General features: G+C 35.7%; 2 protein-coding genes across 10 annotated transcripts in view; one reads left to right on the forward strand and one right to left on the reverse strand.

The window, feature by feature from the left end:
• LOC107220658 (protein scalloped) overlaps positions 1 to 8,525 on the forward strand; it is a 104,124-nt gene extending 95,599 nt beyond the window's left edge. For 8 of the 9 annotated variants that reach the window (XM_046742736.1, XM_046742739.1, XM_046742737.1 and 5 more), the window contains 6 exons: positions 23 to 153; positions 2,495 to 2,650; positions 4,005 to 4,220; positions 4,337 to 4,566; positions 4,666 to 4,900; positions 5,162 to 8,525. In XM_046742736.1, coding sequence (XP_046598692.1) covers positions 23 to 153; positions 2,495 to 2,650; positions 4,005 to 4,220; positions 4,337 to 4,566; positions 4,666 to 4,900; positions 5,162 to 5,275 — 1,082 coding nt within the window. In that variant the 3' untranslated portion in view covers positions 5,276 to 8,525. The remainder of the gene's footprint in view (positions 1 to 22; positions 154 to 2,494; positions 2,651 to 4,004; positions 4,221 to 4,336; positions 4,567 to 4,665; positions 4,901 to 5,161) is intronic. The other variant, XM_046742742.1, reaches the window with a different exon arrangement.
• Positions 6,923 to 14,510, reverse strand: LOC124294962. Its single transcript, XM_046742732.1, has 5 exons — positions 14,317 to 14,510; positions 14,076 to 14,229; positions 9,965 to 13,840; positions 9,652 to 9,845; positions 6,923 to 9,556 (listed from the first exon to the last, which is right to left on the reverse strand). The coding sequence occupies exons 2-5, from the start codon at positions 14,199 to 14,201 to the stop codon at positions 9,349 to 9,351; spliced, it is 4,404 nt and encodes a 1,467-aa protein (XP_046598688.1). The 5' UTR covers positions 14,202 to 14,229; positions 14,317 to 14,510; the 3' UTR covers positions 6,923 to 9,348.
• Positions 14,511 to 17,261: the final 2,751 nt, after the last annotated feature.

A 17,261-nucleotide genomic window follows, 5' to 3' on the forward strand; every position in this document is an offset into this window, starting at 1 on the left:
TGTTTTGATAATTCTGTTGCAGGTCGCAACGAGTTAATAGCTCGGTACATAAAACTGCGAACGGGAAAGACGAGAACGAGGAAACAGGTCTCGTCACACATCCAGGTACTCGCCAGGCGAAAACTACGGGAAATTCAGGCAAAGCTCAAAGTGGTAAGTTTTCCTCTGTCTCTCTCTGTCTCGCCCTCTCGCCCTCTCGCCCTCTCTGTCTTTCACCTTCCCTTCTATACTTTTTCTGTACTTCAAGAATTGCGATATTTCGTCTCGCATTACGTCAAGTTGCCATAGTACAGGTAATTGTTATACGTAAAACTGACGGAACGTTATCATAATTTTCAATGTCACGTATATTCGTAATAAATTACAACGAAAAAATAAAAAATAAAAACGTACAACATTAAGAAACTTGGTTATTTCTCGAACGAATACGAGTAATAATTTTTTCAACACTTTCTTTTTTTTTTTCATTGTTGATCAATCCGCCGTTTCTATCGACGCTCCGGCACGTATCTAGTTTAGCATGTAACAAATCTTTGGATAATCCTCGCGCGTAAAAAATTAACTAGCGATGTTTAATCAACAGATTTGAGTTATTAAAACATTTTGCGAATAATTCAGCGCACGGTTGATAAATCAAAAAAGCTCTTTTATTCGACGCATTCGGTTATATACCGCCAGAGTTTATCACTGTTTATTGGTCGCGTAAATTCGTGCCCGCACACACATTTGTCCGTACGTACAAACAGATGCGCGTGCAATTCCGCGTTGCGAAATGCCTGAATATTCGATCGTTACGCGGTTGTTGTTCCATCGAGGGAAAAACGGCTTTAGGGAAATGTATAGAACGTCTACGGGGCTCGTATTGTACACACGTCCGTATATCTACAACCACGGAACTATCGTCTGCCGTGTATTTTGTGGGTTAAATCGGTGATATTGCACTGCCGACGGCTCGGCCGGCGCGTTGCAAGCTGCACAAGGGATATTATTGCTCACAATTTTACCGCGTTCGAACCGAACCAGATTTAATTGCGAACATATCAGGCCGTGCTGCCGGCAGCGTACCCGCTACTCTAGTAAATCATTTTGCAAATAAAATCAACCGTGCGCAATTATAAACGTAGCTGCATCGTGAATCGACGAGTCGATTATGGACTACCTATTTTTCATTTTCTCAATTGTAACCATATTAGTACATAATATTCATTTACTGCAACCGTTTTATATTATTTGTCATTTCAAAGGAATCGAAATTTTATCAAACAATTGTAAGTTATAAAACCACAATCATTGGATATATATATCCGCAGGAAAAAAACCTTCGTTATTGGCTTATGAAAATATATTATTCACTCTCATTTTTTTTTTTTTTTTTCGTATCACTATCACCGTTACCACAGGATCCCCATTGTTCACGGTGTATGCACACCGATCAATATTCCGCGTTTTCAAAAGTTAATTAATACTCGATGAATAGTGAGGTTTCGGATTTGGAAAACGTTCAATTCCCTCCCGATTTAATTGGTCGCTGCTCATCTGTACTCCGTTATGTACGGGAATATCGAGTTTATGCAAGTAGTGAGAAAAATAGAACGAAAAATATTCAAGTGACGTTTGTTGTTGTTGTTGTTATTATTATTAATTTTTATTTTTTTATTTTAGTAGCACGCTGCTCGCTTATATCCTCAGTCAATTGTATTTTCAACAGTGGTTCCAATTTATTCTTTTAACCGTCGTTTTCTCGCCGTATCTCTTACACTGAGAAAAGTGTTTATTTACCGTTAAAAAACGTATATTTGGATATGGCGAAACAAATGTTTTGTTATTATTATGAAATTTTAGTTGAGTCAAATAATGTTCGTTGGAAATTCGTTAACAGTTGACGAATAATGCTTGGCTGAAGTAAAATTTAATAATACTAACTAAAAATTTGTTTCACCATATCCAAATATACGTTTGTTAACGGTAAATAAACTCTTTTCTCGGTGTATATATTATATTGTACGAATCGTCACGTTGCCACGAATATTGACGCCGGAATCCAGCGGGAGGGAATGAGGAAGAACGTGACGTTTTTGTTGGAAGTATAACCGTAATTGAAAACTCTTCGGATCCCCGTAACTGCGGAACGATGAAATAAAGCTGAATCCTTCGAGTATCCTACCCTTTATCATCGGCGTGATTTCACCGTTGAATTTTTCGCAAGCCGTGGAAATTCGAAGCTTCTCATTCGCCCAAGTTAACCGATAGTTTTAGACAACATCGTAGAAATGATGAAAGTCCAGCAACCCGAAACGCGAACCTTACGATTAATTATAGAGGAAAACTGTTTGAATATAATTCTTGTAATTCGCTTGGTCGATTGTGCAATTATTAATTTTTCGATCGAAAACAAGCATTTCGATGCTTGCGTAGGTAAAAAATAATGCAGGTTTTACGAGGAGTCGATGCCACGGATTTTTGGTCGATAATACCGTATTTGACAATTTGATAGGATCATGCTGCGAAGGAGAAGGCATTGCAGACAATGTCGAGCATGTCCAGTGCGCAGATAGTGTCGGCTGGATCAGCGATACACAACAAGATGCCCCCCGCCCTTGTGGGGCCCTTAGCCCTCCACACTTCCACCCCCGTCTCCTATCCCGGAGCGGTAAGTCCCACGAGGAAAAACCCTGGGTGATGATTATGATTATGATGATGATGATGATGAGATGATTATGCCACTGCCAAAGAGACGCCGCGGCTTAACGCTCGCTGTTTTACTATTCACACGCACACACACGCTGGCACGCATTTCTAAGACGACGAGGCATACTTTACACGGATTCGATAACAAATACAAAAAAAAAAAATTCCCAACATCTAATTATTCGATTAATTTTGCGCTGTAATAATTTTTTTTCTAATTTTACAATCTTTGCTTATAAACATGTGCTACAAAATTATATTTCACATCGTACCTCGTCTTCTTAGGATGATTATAATAATAATAATAATAACAACTTTATACAACGTTACAACTTCCATTTTGCCGTGAGATTGTAATATACTTACTAGAATTTGCTCTTCTTTTTTTTTTTTTCATCCTAAATACGTTTTTCGTTACATTCATCATACCATACATAAAATTGATTTTATTTCCATTTCACTGAATTATAACTTATGGATCGTTGAGATATTACATGGTGCGGATTTAGTAATTACACACGCACACACACACATACACACATGATGTATCAATAATTTTTTACCGTTTTTATGTACATACGTAATTCAATGTTTGAGCCATGCAGATGTGGTTAAGATCTTGAATTTTGACATTTCATTGCGGAGACATTCACGTACCGTATCACGAAACATCAATTAACCCAATTAACGGTGTGCTGCGATAATCGGCCATATGTTTATCGACCATTTCGCCGTAAAATTCGCCTAGTTATACCAGCTCATTTTCAGCCGAACTAATTCCGTTTATATACGAATATCATAACCATACGCTCCCTTGGGGGCGCCCTTGTTGTGTATTGTTGAACTGTGTCCGTTATCAAACATCGTCAATGTGGCTTACGTGATATTATTTTCGTTTCTTTTTTAATCGTTATTATTTCACGTCTATATACCTACTTGTGTTCGTTTAACTACGTTTCTAAATCGAACTGATATCTCAAACTGTTTCTCAACTTAATTGCATCCACAACTGTCCTGGTTAACAATACGATTCGCCCATTTTTTGCTTACTTAAATTTTTATTTTCCACTTTGTTCTTTTCCATTTAACTTAGAAGTTCTCTTATCGTCGAGATATACAGGTTTTAAACGGAAAGACATGTTTTGCTTTATATCTAATATATAACATATATTATTTAATTAAATTGAAGTTGAAAAATCGTCGTATGTGTATCTAATTATTACTACAAATTTATTATAATGTGTATATCACGGATGTAATATATGTATATGTATATATTGATGTAATTTTAACCCGTCGTTGTTTAACCGTTGCAGCAATTCTGGCAGCCTGGTTTGCAACCAGGAACATCCCAGGATGTCAAACCCTTCCCGCAACCGGCTTATACCGGAAAACCGGCAACTGCGGTTTCCAGTGGGGACATGGTTCAGGCACCACCCCCACCGCCCTGGGAGGGCAGAGCCATCGCCACGCACAAACTTAGGCTTGTAGAATTTTCGGCCTTCATGGAGCAGCAGAGAGAACCAGACACCGTGAGTTCTTGCTATGCGTACACAAACAAAAAAAAAACAAAAAAAAAAAATTATAAAACCTTTAGTATAACATTGAGTCTGTCATTTCGTTAATTTATTTATTAATATTATTGCAGTATCACAAACACCTATTCGTCCACATAGGGGGCTCCGCCACCTATGCCGATCCGCTGCTGGAAGCGGTAGACGTCCGACAAATATACGACAAGTTTCCGGAGAAAAAGGGAGGCCTCAAAGAGTTGTATGACAAGGGACCTCAGGCGGCCTTTTTCCTTGTTAAATTCTGGGCAGACCTCAACACCAATATTCAAGACGAAGCGAGGGCTTTCTACGGTGTCACGAGCCAGTAAGAAACTCCATTCATTGTCAGACATTGAATTCATTAAATTCTCAAGTTGTCGAGAAAATATTTGCCATCTTATTTATTTATTTTTTTTTATTCCAGGTATGAAAGTAACGAAAACATGACGATAACATGTTCCACGAAGGTTTGTTCCTTTGGTAAACAAGTAGTAGAAAAGGTGGAGACGGAATATGCTAGGTTTGAGAATGGAAGGTTTGTGTACCGCATTCATCGCTCCCCCATGTGCGAGTACATGATCAATTTCATCCATAAGCTTAAACACCTACCTGAAAAATACATGATGAACAGTGTGCTTGAAAACTTCACTATACTTCAGGTAAATATCATCATTTGTGCAATTACTGCAGTCCATTACACAGTTGAAAAAAAAGTGTGTAAAGATAGAGGAATCAAGAATACATAATGAAAAATAGAAACTATCACGGTCTCCAATGCATCGAGTCATTTAGAAGTTTGAAATACCAACCCTGCGAATCGGCATCCCAAGCAGATAGGGTTTTCACTCCTGTTTCATCAAATTTTATTCGCCGTGCAATGGACTCGCAACTGATGTGTATGCTTGTTATTTCAATTCCAGGTTGTAACGAATAGAGACACACAGGAGACGTTACTTTGTACAGCGTATGTATTTGAAGTGTCAACGTCCGAGCATGGCGCGCAGCATCACATATACAGACTTGTCCAGGATTAGTCTGTTTTTTTATCTGCTCGTCACGCAGCCATCCACCCCCATCAGTGCCTACACCCACTACTCATCCACACAAACATACATATAATAACACACATTCAATTTAAGGGGTCTCTAAAAGAGGATGTTTTGGTCAACGAGTTACGAAGAGTTTACCTGGCCAAGCGTATACACAAACTTTTAAAGCGGTGTTGTTGTTTTCTGAAATTATGTTCGATTTTTACCCGCCACAAATACGCGGGCAACTGTTCGACAACGTCGAAGGATTTGATGAGTTGAAATTACGTTTCATGCTCTATTCAATGTTCCATTTTTCTCTTCTTTCTGTTGGTCAAGCAACGCGCTTTACAATTCGTTGGTTCCTGTATATTGCACTAAATTCAGTGATATTTCCAAGCTTAGTAATTCTTGTGCAATATGTTCGGATGTTTAATTTGATATCCCTTATTGTAAATCACATCTTTCAAACTCAATGGTCATACTTTAGTAATTTGATAGAGAATATTTCAACGACACTTGATGTTATTGAAAATATTTACTCTAAAAAGTTTTTCAACGAAATTATATATTTTTTCTCGACATGTTATGTCGCGTTCTTAATCGGCTTGGTTATTTCGCATACAGTTTGAAAACATCCTCGAAGCTTAGAAACTCCATAATAGAACACAAATGCACCCAGAGACATAGAAGCGTACTAGCCAGCCCGAGCTCGTGGTTAGTTCAAATTTCCAGTTTGCAGTAAACCATGATGTTTTAACTTTATTTTTCTAAAAAAATGTTATGTATATGTGCAAATTTCGACATGGTAAGTTTGAAATAGCATGAAGTAACAGCCATTATACAACACTGTTCATTATTCGCTTGCAATGAAAGGTCCAAAGAGTAACAGGCTAATAGTAACGTGCAATAATCATTATCGCTAATAAACTAGTGACAAAAAGAAAGAAAATCATAGAGCGAAAGGTTACTAACATTTTTACGAAACATGAACAACTTCAAAAACATAGTGAATCCAATTTCTCAGAAAGACCTATAACATGTGTATCTGGTATTTCGTTGATCAAATTCTTAACAGCAAGTGAAAAAATGGAAAAGAAATATATGTATATGACAATAAATGATGATGGTATAGAGAACATGTCGTACTGGAATTTGGAGCAAACAAAAAACTTAGATATCGGAGTGGCGCAGTACCAACTTTACTTAGTATTATAGTTTTATTATTGAACTAGCTAATAGGAGATCAGACAAGACATCCACACGCAAATAACATATTATATTATTACGAATAATAGTGTATGTTGCTGAATGAAATATTATGACGATGTTTGCGATTTGCATTGTTGTAAATGGTCATGTATAAAGCTATCAAAGTGATTTTAAGTTTTAATGGGAACGAAAGCTAAAGGGATGCCATTACAAATTTATAAAACTTCTGATTTTTATAATTCTTTTTAATAGCGGAAGGAAAAGAAAGAGAAATAAAGTACTTTTGCACATTTTTATTACACTCTATACAGATTGTTTTTAAACTAATACAACTTATACTGAGAGCTTTTTTGGAGCTCCTTTATTTTTTGAGCATCTAGAGAGATGCTTATTTTGCTTTTTTTTTTTTTAGTGAAGATTTATTGATTTTTGAAAGTGCACACAGTCTTTTTCAACAATACCTGTGCAATGCTACCCTTTTCTTTTTGGCAGCAACACGTAGAATAGAAATGTGTTCGTACTTGTTATAATCAGTCTACATGATATTTCTAAGCTCCTTTTTTTCTGTAGTTTAAACACGGTTACTTTCTTACTTTAGCGTACTGTTTTCGTTTTTAACTTTATACTACATTTACAAAGCAATATTTTCTTAATACACACCCACCTGTTTTCCAGTTCTTAACATGATTTTGATTCGGCAAGTTTCAGATTTTTTCAAGTCCAGGGTTTATTTAGGTCACCGTTATTCCAATGCATTTTTCAAAACCTAAGACAAAGTAAAATATTAAAAATATATGCCGCGTTTGTCCATTGAATTGTTTTGTACTTAATCTTTGCTGCGTAATTGTTGACGAAAAGTACTTCCAAACATCAGATCAATTACAAAGAATGCTTTGTACCATATCTTGTAACAGTACTGTAGTATTTAAGTATTTATCGCGTAAACCCTGGTAATTTTTAATGGAAATACTGCACAACATTTATTGTTAACACGATTTTATACGAAGCCAGTAATCCACACTTTCGGATGTCAAAGTATTTCGGTGAAAAAAGATGTATTAAAAATTTTTTTACTTGTTCTACTTAAACACAGTATATTTCGGTTTGTTGTTTATCCTCACATAGAACTTGCCTATCAGCAACAAATTTACACACAACCGATAAAAACACAGATTTATTTTAAGAATACATTACTATTAATTACCGTATCGTTACTTTAATTATTATAACGAAACAAGTGGCAATGTATTTTGATCTCTCTTTTAGTCAGAAATATGTTTTTCTTTGGTGTTATTTTTTTTTATTTTTTCTTTCGTGTTTTCTTGGTGAAAAACAAATTCGCTATATAGCTGATCAATGAGGAAGGAATTTTAATTGAAGAAAAAGAAAATTATGTATTTTTATGTTTATTTGTACTTGCAAATTGGCAGCTTCAGTACTTCTTAGTTATTGTTATTTTTATAGTAATTAATTGTAAAGCAAAAAAGTTTTTGTCGCTATCAGATGAAATATGGTGTAGCAAATTTTAGATTTTTATTCTAAGGCTAAAACGATTTTACATATATGAAATTTTTTATTCATACCACGCAATATTAACGAGTGATGTTCAAATAAATTTTTTTTAATTATGTGTGTTTTTTGTGCGGAACAAAAATTTGAATTGAGCATAAAAAAAAAGAAGTACCGGCACTAATATTATTAACATTAATGATTTTAAAGTAAGCGAATTACATTTATAAGAAAAGATTATGAAAATATATATTTATCTATGTCTTCTGTGAAGATAGAAAATAGTACTCTCTCACTCTATATTGATGATATCGAAAATCAGTAACCAGCAAAGATACAAAATATGGCAGAGTAACAATAATTGAAAATCAGTTCACACTGTATACATTAACACATCTTATAGCATGTTCAGATTTGTGAAGTAACTTGTATATATTTACACGGACTCCATCAAAAATTCACGATTCAACGATTATGTGACTTAGTTTTTTGATCTGTAGAATCGAACTACTCGTTTTTTCTCTATGTTTATCTGTAATTTTTACGGAAAAGCGTACTGTTCTGCAGTGGAAAAATCATTATAACACACCTGAAGTAAAGTTTTAATATGTCCATATCTGGAACTGCCATATCAATGAATTGAGCTTGATCATAATGAAACAGATAAGAACAAAAATTGAAAAATGGAGATGAAGAAAATCTACCTGTATATTATATTATCATAAATGAAACGAAATGAGGATCAAAGTAGTTGACTTAACAAGTAAATGAAAATAAATGAAATATATCATTAAATTAGAGGTTTAAAATTATAATAGAACTCAGTATATGTACAGTATTTGAAAAAAACATGTTTATAATTTGTATGGAAAAATAAATAATTGATACAAAACAAACTGCGGTTTTAAACCAATGAATATTAAAAACACAAACTTTAGCCTTTCTGATACCCTCGGTATTGTACAATGTTTAACAAATTATCTTTTCTTAATATCTATTTAAACGCCGAAGTGATAAATTCTTTTGTGATAATATTTCGAACTTATAGTGAGTATTTAAAAATAACGTGGAAAATAATATTATCAACAAAAAAAAAAAAAATGAGTCGCGAATAAACGTTTCCCATGGGTAGATATTTTTTTAATGAATTTATTTCGCGTCGTTGATGACTTTGACCAATCGTGCGAAAACTTTAGGGCTACTCAAATTCGGAAATTTTTCAATTTACCAATAAACAAATTTGTAAACCCCGACTTTACCTTGCTATCTTAAGCTATAGGATTTATTATAAACACGTAAAAAAATATACACTTCAGTTCTGAGAAGTTGATATAATTACACTTTTAATTTAATTAATTTTACAGAGGAATAATACGTAATAACTGTTCTTTATTTGCGGAATAATGAGTGTGTTCTTTATAAATCAAGACATGAGCATTAAAATCATTAGTGGTGGGCTCCTCGACAGAAATGTGTATCCGTGCTTGACATGATAAATTTTTGTAATTCACAAGTGGATCTTGAGATCCGTTAATCCCACAAAGCCATGTACGATGTAAAATATACCTATAATAGAATTATTCGGTTTTTGTTAGTGTTGGAACAAGAACGTACTTGGTAGTTTATTTTCAATATGTGAACAAAACCTGTCAAAAATTTACCTTCCCTGTTTGGTGTCTCTCCACACCTTATAATTTGCACAGTCAAACTGTGAAAATGCTTTTACAAAACTGTCTGCTTCGTCTGCGTTTGCTATAGTAGCTTTCAATACTGCAAGTCTTCTATTAACATAGCAAAATTTCACTTTGTAACCATTTGCAGTGATGAAATTTGTAAAGTATCGCGTGTAGAGATCCTATGTGAGAAAGGTATAAAAAGGTATTAATTTATGCATCCACGATATCAAAATACATGTTCAGCAATGAAATTATTCACAAATCAAAGGCCTGTGGTAAATGGTAGAAGTTTACTTACATTGCATAAATTTATAGTTGGTGATCGAATAGTTTCCGCTGTTTCTCTTGTTTCCACAGGCTCAGATATCTCTTTTTCGGCTTGTATATTATCCAACGTATCAGATGCGTATCCATCGGTAGACAATACCGTAGAATCTTTTTCTGTTAATACAGCTTTGTTGTTTCCAACACGATGTGTGTTTTGCAATGTAGTTCGCAGAACTTGGTATGTTAATTGGACAGTTTTCCCACCTTCTATATTTTGTTGATCAGTTTCCGGTTGTTTTTTACAATTTGAAAGCTTTCCGTTTCGTTTCAAGATTCTCGGTATATTTTTTTCGCCTTTCGTCTTGACTAAGCTTTTAGACGTATCTTTAGTATGATTGTTTCTAGCAATATTGTCCTTTTTGGCCTTGCAAACCTCAGGTATCTGATCTGCAATACGACGTTTTAAATTTGGCAATGTTTTTGATCCCGTAGAATTTTTAGATTTTGTTTTGCGTATCATCGGTTCATGTGCTTTGTCCTTCATTGGATTTTGACGTCGTGGTCTGAGTTTTCGTTTTGTACTTATAATGTTTTTCCGAGGGGATTGATTCACTGAACATTCTGAAGTGCATTCTATTATTTCCGTATCTGAATTCTTGTCACCCTGTTCAGTACCAGAAATTGTTCGAGTCAATGCAGAAACTCTTCTAGGACGTCGAGCCTTGCGTTTTGTGCATTTTGATTCAGTCGTGGTTGAATTTTTGGGTCGCTTCTTTTTCGGACGTGCCAAAGAATCGGAAGAATGTTGAATTTGAACTTGTGAATTTTTTGAACTTCTGGTACATCTGCTTCTAGTTCTTGCACTTATACATTCTTGAGATTCTATTTTTCTTTTAGCAGAACTTTGAAGAGCCCGTGTTGCTCTTCTCTTTTTGTTCGAAAGAGTTCGACAAGAATCCTGATGTCCAGACTTTTTTTTTCTTGCTTTTGATATCACAGTTGGACGGGTTCTGCAGATTTCTGGGTCCATTATTTCTAGTTTCACAACAGGCTGTGAAATTAGATTTCTGGGGCATTCTAATCTTTGGTTCTTTTTAACGCTGTATGTATAGGAGGAATATTGACTCTTGGCTGCTTCAGTACTGTTATCCAAGTGCTTACCATCAGAAGCATGTGCTTTATCACATTTACAAGAACATTTTTCAACTGCATCGCAGGCAGTACCGATATGTGTTCCGTATACAAAATTTTCACTGCACTTGCAATTCAAAGATAAGTTCATACTTCCTAACCCTTCAGGGATTATTATTTCCTTAGTTTCATCAATGTCCATTTCATCTTCAAAATTGTTCATTTCACTTTCAAAATTGTCCATTTCCGACTTCAAACCGTTGGTTTCGTTCGCACCATAAGTTTCATACATTGGTAGCGTAACCTTGCGAGCAGTATCATATTGTTCACAGTAGTTAGCATCACAAGATTCCGTTTTTATGTGCACCTCATTTTGTATACTGCATTCACAATTTGGTTGCTCGATTTTCAAGTCATCATTGAAAGTAGGTGTTGGTAGTGGTGACACATTTTTCCTCATTGGAGACATATCATGAAAATCAAGAAATTTCTCATCTTCCAGATAAGGCACATCGGATACTGTAGTTTGTTTTTGCAAAGATTGAGAATGGTTAATATTGCTTTTTATATCAGAGTTCAAAGATTCAAGGGACTTGGTGAATACAGTTTTTATTGAAAATGCATCTGTATCAGTTTTTGAAGGATATGCCTGTTTTTGGCTTACGATATTATTCTGTGTATTGGCTGTGACTATATTGATATTTCGTTCCTTGAGAAATTTACCAATACCTGTTAGCTGAGATATGTACATAAAGCAATTTTTTTTGTTCAAAAATTCCTTCAACAAGGTAATGAAAAGTTCATTTTGTTCTAGATATGTCTCGCTAGTGTCTGATTGATCATATGAATTTTTATTACTCCACATTTCTTTCAACAACATAAAATGAAGCATGTCAACGTTAGAATCTTCAGCTTCATCATCAGATTCTACTTTAATTTTAATAGTAGGTGCTGCTGTACAGTCCCTTGTGAAATCATCGCTACTTTGAGTTGAATCAATTACAGTCTCCAATTTTATTTCTGTGCATCCAGCTATTGAATTCGCAAACTGCAGTTCAAAGGTTGGATCTTTATTGTTCGATTTTTCCAACAAACTTTGCGGTTTTAATATTCCTAAATCGTTCTTTACATTTGTTTCCAACACATCTTTCATATCTGCTATTGGCAAACCTATTGTACAAGATCTTTCAATACTCTTAGACTTGTTTGATACCTTTGTATAGTTCGAATCTTCAAAAGCTCTCATCCTAACAGAATCTACGGAAACTTTCTGAATATTTAGCCTTCTCAAATTTCGAAATGCCGATGACTTTCTGATCGTTCGCATACCGTTATGTTTTCGAAGTACAGAAGCATTTCTCATACATAACATCGGAAAGTTCTTTGCTTTCAACAAGGGCATAGTTGTGCTTCTTGTGTAACGACGAAAACTTTTATGTGAGGTACATCTACTTCTACTTGTTATCATGCAACTCTCTCGTTGCTTCTTTGTTGTTTTAAGAGAGTCGATCACATTCTTTTTGACTGGAAATGAAGTGTTCAAGTTCAAAGACGCTCTGCCCACTTCCATTTGCATTTTGCTATCGGTACTTTGAACCTTATTTTCACAGGAAGAATGGAGCTGAGAAAGGTTAGTGGTTTGTAGGGACATTTTTTCATAAAAAAAATGCGTTGTGGCACAATTATTTCTGGAATCGGGAATATTTTCGGCATTTGGATTTTTCAACCATTTCAGGATCTCAGGCGTTCTATTAAATGAAAGTAGCTCTTTTTTTTTATTTCTACTGACACTTTCAGAATCTTTAGTGCTTGAAGTTACCATTTGTTTAGTCTCTTTATCCAAAGTAGATATAGACGTGGTATATGTTTCATTGAAGTTTTGATTGTGGTCCAATACTGTCGTACTCATTGACCCCAATTCATCTATTGCTAAATTTTGACTAGTGGAATTCTTGACATGAACAGGTAATTGATCATTGATTTCTGACGAATTTTGTTTCTGACATTCCCCAAAAGTTGATTGGTCATCCGAGTCAAAATTTTGACAATATGCAATCGGTTGCCAAGTTTTATCCTCCTGTTCGAATTTATTTGTGTCAAGCATATCACGATTTTCCATCAGAAAAGTGACTATAGAATCATCATCTCCATGCTCATCATCCGACGCATCAAGTAATATTACATATTTCTTATTCGCGAAATTTAAATTTGATTCGATGTCTGTTTGATGATGATTTTCGTTGGTGTCGGTAATATTACCTGTCTTCAGTTGATGATTATTGCTAAAGTCATTCCATTTTGATTCAAAATTGATCTTCATATTCCTGGTTTCGGTGTTATGCCAATTCTTGCTAGAACCTTTATCAAGTTCTTGCTGCAAACTGTCTAAACTGTCGTTTGCATCATCTTCAATCATTTCTAAGGTTTCGTAACTAGTAGAAGATAGGGAGTGATTAGAATGATAACGGAAATTCTGACCCTCATGTACTTTTTCAAACAATGTAAATTCATTTTCTTCTTTATCCAATATATCTTGAGTATTAGAAACATTCTGTATATATTCTTCGTTTTCTTCCATTGCTGTAATCGCTAACAGGCCATCGAAGGCAATATTATCATCAAACTCAACGCTCTGGGCATTGTTTTCCTCTAGCGATGTAGTTGCATCTATGGATTCTAGCGCCACTAGAGTTTTAAATCGGCTTTCAAGATGTTCTGATGGCACAATTCTCGTCACCTTTTCATAAGCGGATGATATCAGTGGTTCATCTATGGCCTGTGGTAAAATCAAGAATTAATTTGAATAGAGTAAGGTTATATCTTATTTAAATAAATAAAAAAGTGAGTACTAGATTAATGAAACTCTGAAAACGGATTTGAACAATAAATATACAATGTTCAAAACTATAGTAAGATAAGTCGTTATAGTAAACACATGCAAATTTTGATATCTATTTTTTGTGATTCATTTTCTATCAGACAACATTTGTCTTAACGCATCGTTCTCATACCTTGTTGAAGGCTGAATCTGCCTGCTTTCCATTGATTGATAAAGCATTCTGAACATCTCCCGTCAATCCAGCGTCAACAGCTCCTTGAAACAGCATGTAATCTACACCTCTGATATCTATGTTCATAGTTGACAATTTCGTAATAACCGTCTCCCTGTAATAGATGTTTACTCATAAGTTTACAGGTAGTATCCAATGATGAATTTCTGCAAAGCAGCGACAACTGCTGCTCAGAACTAACCTAAATCAGATGCCAAAAAGACTGTATAATTGAAATTGGCTTTGAGTGAGATAGTTTGGCGAAGAGTATAATTAATGTATGAACTAATGTAATTTATGAACGCGTTAAATAATAATGACTAGGTAACTGTTCCGGACACAGAATGTCAAAGATTTGTTCTCATTGTTTTTAATAATTATCCTCAGATACGAGTGCATGGAGACTACACAAGAAGCACGAACTCTATTTAAATAAATAGCTGCCTGTAAAAAGATGGCGCTAGTGTTCCTTATGCATCGAAGACTGCAGGGACTTTCAACGAATCACATTGCAAGATCATCGATTAATCGACCTTGAGCATCCCTGTAACCAATGACACATCGTTACACGGGGAACACTAGCGACGCTAATGGTATAAAAAATAAACCGAAAGTGAACGATTGACTAGTTTTGTCGATTAACATATTTGAATTCGGCTCCTTGTTGAGTCTCTATGTACGAATGCATTACGTTTGCGTACACAACAATAATCTATACTATACTTATAGGTCAGTGGGGTCAGTGGATAGTGAATAACATTGTGTGCGTTCTACTTTGGATCGCGGACCTGATGCTCTGGATAAAGGATCGTGCTGCCCAGCGCGGCGCAATATAAAACTATTATATACTCCATACCATTTTAAAACAACGGGGCTAACCCCTTTGGATTTTTCCTGTAAATTTGACCGATTTTGAGAAAGGCTGGGATCGATTCCTTGATGCATTGTATTGACGTAATTTTGCGTAACAAATTGATTGCGCGCAGCCCGAGAACGCTGCGAGCAACGGGTCAGGAGTTTCAGCCGAAGAACTGAGAAATATCTTTGTATTTCTCCAACTGTTGGTCTAGCGCTGTTCTTTATATGTCTTTGCATTTTCAAGATTGCAATTAGTCCAATTATAATCGTAGGAATTAATTCCAAGTAACGAAATTTCGCAGTGCAAAAATCGCAATAAAAGAACGCTAATCCTTTTGAACGACGGATCAAAAGTTGCGGCCCAAACACGATATTTGCCCAAGATTTTGATAAAGGTAGCGAAAAAACATCAAGACTTCAGAGCTAACAAGTTTCGGCTGTTTATTCAATATGCCTTAATTCTAGTACAAGTGGTCAGGTGTCAGTGAGGAGTGATTTAACAAGTTGCCACATAGTCTGAAAGTAGAGACAAAAAGAAATGTAGAAGTATGACAAGTCATATTATTTCTTTACGACATTAAATATTTTATGAATAACGGATGATTTCTGTTTGTTATAACAAAAAAAGAAGTGTGCTATACACATTATCTGAAGCAGAGATAGTGATACGTAAAAATAGGCATTGTCGTAGTTGGTAACTAAGTAAGTTCCGGCTTGAATACTACGCACAATACGATATTTTATGTGTGATACGAATTGCTTATTATTTTATGTACGTTGGTTTAAAATAAATAAATGATCAGAAATTCCGTCATTTTATCTATACGTGATGATAAGTTAGTCCAGCGGAAAGATGAACGTCTCCGACAAAATCCTCAGGATGCTATTAGTCTGCGACAAGGCCTACGAAAAGAATCTGAAAGAGAGCACATTTGCTTGAAGTAGTGGAGCCAATAATTAATCAGGAATGAGTCGTGAAAATCAGATCTGCGATGAAACAGTTTCGGCCCAAAAAAAGTAGGGCTAACCCCGTTGCATTTTTGGCGAATATTTTGGTGATTTTGAAGAGTGCTGGAATAAATTCCGACGTAATTTTACGTAATTTTGCGAGAGGAGTCGATTGGGCGCAGTCCCAATACGCTGCGATCAACGCATCAGAAGTTACAGCCAAAAAACCAGAACCTGAATTTTCGACATTTTTCAGCAGGTGCTTTTTCGCTCGCCATTTCTCTCCTGTTGGTCCTACGCTCTTTTCGCTGCGAGTTCTGAGTTCCTGAGGGTCCAATTGGTCAGATAAGGGTCGTTTAAATCGAATCTGAGACCAAAAGTTTTTTGCCCAAAAAAAAAGTAAGGCTAACCCCTTTGTGTTTTTGGCGAAAATTTTCGCGATTTTCAAAAGTGCTGGAATCAATTAATTGTAGCACTGATCGGATGTAATTTTGCGAGAGAAATCGATTGGGCGCAGTCCCAATACGCTGCGATCAACGCATCAGAAGTTACAGCCAAAAAACCAGAACCTGAATTTTCGACATTTTTCAGCAGGTGCTTTTTCGCTCGCCATTTCTCTCCTGTTGGTCCTACGCTCTTTTCGCTGCGAGTTCTGAGTTCCTGAGGGTCCAATTGGTCAGATAAGGGTCGTTTAAATCGAATCTGAGACCAAAAGTTTTTTGGCCAAAAAAAAAGTAAGGCTAACCCCTTTGTGTTTTTGGCGAAAATTTTCGCGATTTTCAAAAGTGCTGGAATCAATTAATTGTAGCACTGATCGGATGTAATTTTGCGAGAGAAATCGATTGGGCGCAGTCCCAATACGCTGCGATCAACGCATCAGAAGTTACAGCCAAAAAACCAGAACCTGAATTTTCGACATTTTTCAGCAGGTGCTTTTTCGCTCGCCATTTCTCTCCTGTTGGTCCTACGCTCTTTTCGCTGCGAGTTCTGAGTTCCTGAGGGTCCAATTGGTCAGATAAGGGTCGTTTAAATCGAATCTGAGACCAAAAGTTTTTTGCCCAAAAAAAAAGTAAGGCTAACCCCTTTGTGTTTTTGGCGAAAATTTTCGCGATTTTCAAAAGTGCTGGAATCAATTAATTGTAGCACTGATCGGATGTAATTTTGCGAGAGAAATCGATTGGGCGCAGTCCCAATACGCTGCGATCAACGCATCAGAAGTTACAGCCAAAAAACCAGAATCTGAATTTTCGACATTTTTCAGCAGGTGCTTTTTCGCTCGCCATTTCTCTCCTGTTGGTCCTACGCTCTTTTCGCTGCGAGTTCTGAGTTCCTGAGGGTCCA

The sequence above is a fragment of the Neodiprion lecontei genome, chromosome 6 (genome assembly GCF_021901455.1).
Source record: "Neodiprion lecontei isolate iyNeoLeco1 chromosome 6, iyNeoLeco1.1, whole genome shotgun sequence".
NCBI lineage: Eukaryota > Metazoa > Arthropoda > Insecta > Hymenoptera > Diprionidae > Neodiprion > Neodiprion lecontei.